Below are 9,253 nucleotides of genomic sequence, written 5' to 3' on the forward strand. Positions count from 1 at the left end.
TCCTTATTGCCAATCAGTTGAGTTTTATGATCCCGAAAGTGGTTTTTCCTGTACTACTGGAAAATGGTACGACTTTTCCGAAATTTTCTTTCGCCAAACGATGTAAACCGCCATTTTACATATTGCCTTATGGTCAGTCAGCTAATTTTCGTACTCCTTATAGCCAATCAGTTGAATTTTGTGTAATCAGTTTTTTAGGTATACCCCCGGGCCTTATATATAAATATATGAATACAATAAAGAATTTTACATCACAAGGAATACAAGTGTAGTCGTATTTTATTATGTGACTTTTTTTATGGTCAACATGGCTGAACCAATGAGATTCCGCTTTGGACATCCACTCTTGCTGCACAAAGCGGAATCTCACAATCTCATTGGTTCAGCCATGTTGACTATAAAAAAGTCACATTAAAAAAAAAAAAAAAAAAAAAAAAAAAAAAAAAAAAAAAAAAAAAAAAAAAAAAAAAAACAGCTAAAGTATGTATTAGTTTTATCAATTTGTTGGTAAGAAGAGATTTAGTAAGGAGAAATTTTAGTAAAAAAAATATTAATCGAATAGGAGAGAAAAACAATCAATAAAATTTACTGACGCACTGCCCAAAGTTTGGGTTGCCGAAACCTAAAAATATCCAAAAGTCCTAATATAGGAGAGAAAAAGTAAACGAGTAGGTAGGTAAGCTCTTTTAAATTTTGTGTGGTCTGTGTCATAGCATGCCCAGAGAAATCTCTGAAAGGAAATTCTGTATTTCTGTATGGCCGATCTTAAAACAGAGCAACCCAGAGTCCAAGGTTTTCTTTGACGTTGACGTCACCCATTTGATTTACACGGGTCAGTATTTCTTAAACCCTGGATTAACTACTCTCTGTGGTAAGATAGGGCATTCATGTTTATATTTTATATCTCTTAAAATATTACTTGAAGCTTAACTAAAACAAAATAATAATTAATTACACTATTTATTTAGAAATATTAAATATTTGCTCCAACCTCAATTAAAAATATATAAAACAATATGCAAGATTCTGCGTCACAATATACAATGTTGTGTATAACAATATGCAATATTGTGTATAACAATATCCAATTTTCTGCATATCAATATACAATGTTGTGTATAACTATGCAATTTTCTGCATATCAATATGCAATGTGTATAAAATATACAAAGAAGGCACTTTTACATTGAAGAATAGAAAAAAAGGCACTACCCCTAATATAGTCGCTATGCGCATTAAAACTTGTGAAAGAAACTTGGAATTCACAGCACCTTCTCAAACGAGAGGAATAGGAATGTAATCCACACACTACGAATCTACGAACGTGTGTCTACACTTTTTTTTTAAGAGGTTTGACAGAGGGAACTGTAACTGCTATGGTCTTATCGTCCCGAAATCGAAGAGAGAAGGAAGACAGGATCCCCTAATATCAAAGAAATTCAATACACTTAAATTTTCAAAGTAGGATCACATGTTACGGCAGAACGACAATGTAATCTGGCAATTTTGTCTTCTTTTTTTTTTTTAAGAGGTTTGACAGAGGGAACTGTAACTGCTATGGTCTTATCGTCCCGAAATCGAAGAGAGAGAAAGAAGGGGAACGAACATTATCCCGTCAGGATAAAATCCGCCCCGGGCGGGAATCGAACCCGCGCCCTAGCGCTTACAAGGCAGACGCACTACCAACTAAGCTAACTAACTTTCATCGTAGAGTTTGAACTGAAGGGGGAAAGTAAGAAAATTAATTAAATATGTAGATATAGGTAGAAGAAAAAAAAAATACCTTGTTGTTAACAAGATAAAGAATTTTTAGCATAGCCTTGTTCTAATATGGCAAGGAACTTTTCCAGAGCTAAATTATTGAGCTTCAAAGAACTTAAGTATCCGATTTATTATTTTAGATTTTCGGATCTTACTTGATTGATTATTTTATCAGTTTACTTGATTGATTACGTCATCATTTTTTACTCGATTGATTATTTTATCATTCTATTTACTTGATTGATTATTTTATAACTTACTTGATCAGCGGGCATAATGTTGTCCGGGTTATGATTGGCATCGTCAGTGTCATCATCACTATCATCTTCCCCACTCGAATCTGACCTGCTGGTCCGACTGACATCCTTGTCTGCAAAAATAAATAAAATATATATAAAAAAATTGTAGATTTGTCTGTACATGATTCGAAAAAATCACATTAGAAAAAATTCTGTCTGTATGTTTGTCTGTCTGTTATGCTCAGAGGCCTGTTTTTGTCCTCTTTCACAAGAAAACGGCTCGATCTATTTGAATGAATTTTTTCGTGGCTCTCGAGAAGAGTAGGTACTGAGGGTGACTTAGGCTACTTAAAAATGTCACATTCCATCCTGATTCAAAATGGCGGCTCTTCAAAGTCATGCCTCTTACGCCACGCTGATCCCGTACAAAGTACGAGTGTCGACCAGTAGTTCTAAATAAATAACTCACCAGCAGTGGCAGTATTTCCAGCCATCGGTTTACCAGACACGGTCTTATCTCGGCTCAGTACATCGTAGCAAGTCAAACAGACGCGCAACGGTTTGGCGCTCTGGGACGGCAACAGGAAGCGCTTATTCGAACAAGGGGCGCACACCACCGAGCCGCACTTCCGGCAGTGATGGCGCCGAGAGAGTACGGTGAACTGGGTCCGCTTGCAATGCATGCAGACGGCGGCTTCGTTATCCGGAATCCAAACTGCGGCGTGAGTGGCCGCCGGCTTTTTACCGCTAGAAATATGGGATGAGAAAAATTATTCTTTCTTTTAGACATTTAGAAAGAAAAAATAGAAAATTATTAGAAAAAATAGACTGCGAGAGTAAAGGGACTTTTCAGTCCTATGCTGGTAGTATAAACAGGGTATATTCTATTCTATTAATTATTTGTTTGTCTCTGTGGCTGAGTGGTCAAGAACACTGACTCTCAACCTGGGTTCCAATCCCGGCCAAAAAGGAAATTTTCTGACCTAACTTTTCCGTTCATGGATAGGCATGGATGTAAAAGAATGTGCCTTGAAGTATTACAAAAGCGGTTCCAAGGTACAATCTTGAAAAAAAAAAAAAAAAAAAAAAGGAAGAAGAATAATAAAAATAATAGTACTAATAATGGTAATAATAAAATTTAATACCTACTTATTATGGTGAGAAAGCACATGTTTCTAGTGTTGCCAGTTGTAGTCTTGTTTGCATACCTGCCTAAAATACCCGTGTTTCAATATTGTAGGTACTGCTTTAGGTAGATCAGTGGTTTTAAACCTACGTTATTTGACATTGCATAGTGGTAATAAAAAAGATAATAATATGTAGTACCTACTAATAATAAAAATAATAGTACGAATAATGAAAATTGCTACAAAAAGGAGCTGTCACTAAAGAACAGTGACCAGAGTTATTATAGGGTTCGGTTAAACACAAAAAGAAGCTTTCTGTTCCATTGCCATGTCTTCTAAGTAATTACCAAGTTCTCAATACAGAACCAATTTTTGTTTGTTGTAAATGTCTTATGTATGTTAATGCTAATCTTAACTTGTCCTTTTTTTTAATTTGGTAATTGTGCAGAAGTCATGTCTGTGGAATATTGCTACCAAAGGAACTGGCACAAACAAGCAGTGACCAGTGTTATTGTGGGGTTATGTTAAACACAAGAAGGAGTTTTCACAATTAGAGCAGTGATTGGTGTTATTATAGGGTTAGGTTAAATACAAAAAGGAGCTTTTCTTTTCCACATATGTGACTTCTGCATAATTACCTTTAATTTAAACAGGTCTTGATTATTGTTCCATAAAATGTAATGTTATTACCGATCAAATATATAAGACCTTGTTTAGACTGCAAGAGTAAAGGGACTTTTCAGTCCTATGCTGGTAGTATAAACAAGGTATATTCTAATCGTCCCGGAGTCTAAGAGAGAAGGAAAACAGGCTAGGAGAAAGCCAGCCGTTCCGAGAACGAACCTCATCCCTTCAGGATAAAATCCGCCCCGGGCAGGAATTGAATCCGCGACCTAGCGCTTACAAGGCAGATGTTCTACATACCGAGTAACTTAAGTTGGCTGGAAAAGATTTATTTAGCTATAAAGATTGAGGTTGAATTGAGATGGCGCAAAACAATAAAAGGTTCAATCTTAGGAAAATAATTGAGGAGCTGGGTGCAAAAAGGGCAATAAATGAAAATCATCAGACTGAGATATTTAACTTTAAAGTTTTCAACTTTTCATCAAAATCCTTGAAAAGTATGTTTACAAACAAAAAACGCTGTAACTCATCGAAAAAAAAGTTATCACTGCAGTTCAAACACTGGAAGATAGAGCGCACCATGTTCTATTCAAAAAACCGTTTTACGCAAAAAGGGCAAAAAATCCATATTTCCCTTTTTGCGCCCAGCTCCTCAATTACTAATTTTTTATAACATCACAGGGACTCGAACCCCAGCATTTTCTAACTCTGAATCTCCGAGCTACAGGAGGTGGTTCTAAAAGTACCTAAAGAAAGAAACCCATATTCAGATGGCTTACCTTTTCCGTAACAGATCCTCAATGCACTTGTTAATATGGGCCATCCACTCTTGCTTCTCGGTCGATGTAGCGGCATGCACAGCGAAACTTTTTGATGAGGTCTGAATCAGCCAGCCGTTACGCAACTCTGCAAATAGTAACAATGCAATTAAAATAGAACAGAATAGAATATACCTTGTTCATATAGAACAGAATAGAATATGCCTTGTTTATCCTGCTCGAATGAGACTAAAAAGTCCCTTTACCCCCAGCAGTCTAAACAAGGTCTCGTGTATTTTATGGGTCTAAGCAGACAAAAAAGCAGAAATTATACTGTCAGAATAAGACTGAAGTGTCCCTTTACTCCCGCAGTCTAGGTGAGATTTTTAAGTTAGTATTAACACTATTAACCCATGAGAGCCGAGGCCTACATTAAAGTCACACAAATCTTGACCATCCCTTCTCTCTTTTTCGCTGATATCTCAGTCGCTCCACGTCAGAGTGCATCGGGGATCTGTCTATTCGTAAGAAAACAAAATTTCCTATTATTTTCACTATCATTTGACATATTTACTCAGTACCGGTCCGGAGTTAGAAGCGGTTAAATTCAGCAAGACCCAAAGGAAGAGAAAAAAAAAGTTCGGCTCTTATGGGTTAAGTCAGCAGCGATAGTACGTTGAATACATCAGTCCCCCCATGAACCACTGAAGTTAAGCTACGTTGCGCGTTGGTTGGTATCCGGATGAGTGAGGAGCATCTAGGCAATCGCGTGCTGCTGGCATTTCCCACTCAGGCTGAGTGAGGAGGCGGGTAGCTTGTCACCGAGTGGAGGTTATAACCTCCGCCACCAAAGACCTTAGCAGATATCGGGGCACGGTTGGTCCAGTGGTAACGCGCTTGCTTGCCATGCAGAAGGTCCCGGGTTCGAATCCCACCAGCGACAAAAATTTGTACTCGTACAAATATTCCCTCTTTATAGAATAGGTAGGTAGTAGCTAGCTAGAAAAAAGCTCACGTTCTCATGACTTTAGCTTTCTTTGGCCCCTATGTCGCTTGAATTTTGTAGAGAGTTTCATTTCTAAATAAGTATGTACCTATTAGATACACATAATAAAAAAAAAGTGTCTCTTTGAAGAGGAAACTGTAACAAAGGATGTCAGTCCCGAAATCGATGAGAGAAGGAAGTCAGCCATCTGTCTGGCGGACTTTCTTCGCTGGTCCGCCCAAGAAAGTCCAAGAACCAAGCTTCGGTACCAATCTGTTTAAGATAACGTCCGCCCGGGTGGGGATCGAACCCCCAAGCTAATGTTTACAAGGCAGGCGCACAAACTAACCCAGGCTGATAAACCGGAATCAATATTGTTATAATCTTTTACACTCGTAATACCGCCACTAGTCGCTACTTGTTAAAAGTAGCTACTCAAGTGTTTCTCACGAGGCTGAGTGCACCCCGAACTCCAAGCACAGAGCCGAAAAAACTTCGATCCCACTTTGAATCGAACCCAGGACCTCCAGCGTGTAAGCCTAGTGTGGTGATATCCAGCACTAAGCCACGGAGGTCTAGTATTTAATATAAATGGATGATCTTATGGGCATTGTCAATCCGATTTTGTCAATATCGTGTTATTGGGTTTCTTTTCAGAAACCCGATATTATAAAATATTTTAATAATAATAATAATAATAGACTCTTGAGTGGAAGGCAACCACTAGGCGAGGTTAACGCCTTAGGCGTTCTCTACCACCTAACATAATTTTAAATACTCTACTGGGAACTCTTGTTTTCCGAAAAATCAGATTGAAATATTGGGAGTTATCACAGAGAGGGAGCAGAAGATGAGAGAACCTTCCAATCTGAAATCAGAAAAGAGAATGAGCTCTGACAAAATTCTAGGTCCGAAGAAACCTCCCCTTGACCCCCTACTACCAAAACTAGAGTAGGAGATCAGGGGAAATGTAGGGGGTTCAGGTTAGGTTTCTCCTACAAGTCCAACATCTTAACCATGGATTTGAAGATTCTTCTGTGGTTATTAAGATAGAAATTACATTGATACATTGTCTTTTACATTTGTTGCGATTTGTTCGCGGTATCCGCGGTTTGTTCGCGGTATTCGCGACTTGTTCGCGGTATCCGCGGTTTGTTCGCGGTATCCGCGGTTTGTTCGCGGTATCCGCGGTTTGTTCGCGGTATTCGCGACTTGTTCCCTCCCCTCAATCTAGCTCTCTTCCACCTATTGAAACCCCTAATCTCTCCCTTTCCTCTGCAACGGAAGTCAAATTCCTCGGCCTGGTAGTCTCTCTTCAATTTCGAGACGATAAGTTCTCCTTTGTTACATTTCCTTCTACAGCTGTGTCCACACATAGTCGATCGAAGGTCGTCCGACGAGGTGAATCTATGTTGTCAAGGGAGAGTACTTTCAGTCGACGTCGATCGACGGCGTCGACTATGTGTGGAAACAGCTTACCAAACCTCTTTTTTTTATAATTTCATGTCTTCACTTCAGCAATGGAGGAGTTGCAATTGGGAAAATATTATTAATAAAAGGTTGATTCCTTCATAAAAAGTTGTGAAAAATCCAAATCTGAGGTCAAAACTCGGAAAATTAACTTTAAAAGGTCGAAAATTCAATTTTTAATTACCGTTCTAATGAAAAAGTTCGAAGAGTTGTGACGTCAGATTTCACGTCAAAATGCACAGAAAGGCTTGCACAAAGTAGCCACTCACTTGTCCTCATGAGGCTGAGTGCACCCCAAACGTCAATCACAGTGCCAAAAAAACTTTGGCCTCACCTGGAATCGAACCCGGGACCTCCAGAGTGCAAGCCTAGTGTGATACCTACTCATTAATGAAGGTTGGTTGTTTTGAAATTAGTGAATACTAGAACACCCGTGACCCAGCACTTCGAAGCTAAATAGGCTGGCAAAAAGGTACCTACCTATACAGTTAGGATGACCCACAATATCAAAATGTTGACCACACTCACCTTTTTTAGAAGATTGGATGAAAGGCAAAATCTTTGCTTCAAAATCTTCAAATGGAAACTTGTTTCAAGTGCAATACACAAAAAAGTTACCCAAACAGGGTAATAATAGGGACAGGATAGGTAATGGAAAAGTAAATTTTACATTGAAAGAAATAAGAAAAGGACCAACCTAAATAGATAATAGAAATGGGTGAAAAATAAAATGGAAAATAGGCACAGGAAAGTAAATCACCAATGAGAAGCTTGCATTGCTTGACCAACCTTTTTTTTTAGTTTACAGGGTTGCCAGATTGTCAATACGGGATTCCCGTACACGGTACGGTAAAAACATGAAAGTGGGCCAGTTGTATAATATAATCTATTGCCCCTCTCCCCCCGCGAACTTCAATTTAATAATGACTTTACAAAAAATCATTTCGCCTGCGGCGCAATAGTTCTTCGCGGCAAATGAATGTCTAAAATTGAAAATACAGGGTATCTACAAACAGATGCTTTGCTGTGAAAAAAATTACAGTTGGATCCATTTCTCAGTGCAAAATAAAATACAGCTAATATACTACAATGGAAAAATATTAGACAGCCACTGCAGGCAGGTAAGTATATTTCTTAAATCCCATTTTTTATTTTATAACTAAAAAAAAAGGATTAACCAAAGGAGAACTATCTCAAGGAAGGTTTGGAATATGAAAACCACAGAGAAACCTATTTTTAGTATAAAATATGTACCTTAATAAAATTATTCCTTTATCCTGCTGGGATAGGACTGAAAAGTAATTTAATATGATTTACAAATTTATACATATGTCACACATGGCCTTGATGCTCAGTGTGCAAATATAAATAAATACTATAGATTATAGAAAAACAAATTTATCAGCAACAGCAAGTCGAAATATTGTGCATGCCTAAAAAATAAGCCAAAATGTTGTTTTCCATATAAAAAAAACCCTGCAATTTAAAAAATTAAAAACACCTCATTGTACCTACATTTTGAAATAAATAAATTTGGAACAATTAAGAAAGAATAAGCTTGAAGTAGACACCTAGATTGAAGATCATAAATATCATAAAATTAATAAATAAAAGATCAACAAAGGTTCCACAATGGGGCTCAACCACTTTTTTTTTCTTCGCTGATAAAGGAAGTTCGAAACACGCTGATTGCAATAGAAATGCTTAAAATTTCATTTGAGGCTTCCTAAGAGGAGAAATCTTCGTTTGAAATTTTCGAATTTTGAAACGCACAAAATTTTCGCGGGCAGCCATTTTTTCGTGATGACGTCAGTTCATGCGAGGTCGTAAACCATGGCTGCTTCAACGTTATTTTTTTGCGACCTTTGAGCGACATTTTAGAGGATTTAGGGACCGTTTTTGATGTTTTTGAGTGCGCCAATGTACTTTTTGGGTACTTTTACATCGGAATAGGACTCTATCTCGAAAAAAATTGTCATTTGGTTGACCCCCTATAATTTTCGCGGGCAGCCATTTTTTCGTGATGACGTCAGTTCATGCGAGGGGAGTTACCTACATTGTGTGTTCACAGTTGTTTTTAGGTACATTTTTCACGAGTACCGCGAACAAACCAAGAATACCGCGAACGAGTCGCGAATACCGCGAACAAGTCGCGAATACCGCGAACAAGTCGCGAATACCGCGAACAAGTCGCGAATAATAATAATAATAATAATAATAATATTTTTTATTGTATTGATACCTTTTGGTGTGTACAATTTTATCTTAATTTTAATAGGCCTTATAATT

General features: G+C 37.8%; 2 protein-coding genes across 3 annotated transcripts in view; both read right to left on the minus strand.

Moving 5' to 3' along the window:
* LOC103519415 (zinc finger protein 26-like) overlaps positions 1-7,708 on the minus strand; it is a 19,741-nt gene extending 12,033 nt beyond the window's left edge. For both annotated transcript variants that reach the window (XM_017448193.2, XM_026830933.1), the window contains exon 1: positions 7,493-7,708. The gene's annotated coding sequence lies outside the window, so the exon portion shown is untranslated. The remainder of the gene's footprint in view (positions 1-7,492) is intronic.
* Positions 1,696-4,682, minus strand: LOC103519417 (pleckstrin homology domain-containing family F member 1 homolog; the record flags this gene model as incomplete). Its single annotated transcript, XM_008484502.2, has 4 exons — positions 1,696-1,719; positions 2,022-2,131; positions 2,470-2,747; positions 4,531-4,682. Coding segments are annotated over 4 exons (564 nt in total), but the record flags the coding sequence as incomplete, so codon positions are not given.
* Positions 7,709-9,253: the final 1,545 nt, after the last annotated feature.

Source organism: Diaphorina citri, unplaced genomic scaffold (genome assembly GCF_000475195.1).
Source record: "Diaphorina citri unplaced genomic scaffold, Diaci psyllid genome assembly version 1.1 scaffold2719, whole genome shotgun sequence".
Taxonomy (NCBI): Eukaryota; Metazoa; Arthropoda; class Insecta; order Hemiptera; family Psyllidae; genus Diaphorina; species Diaphorina citri.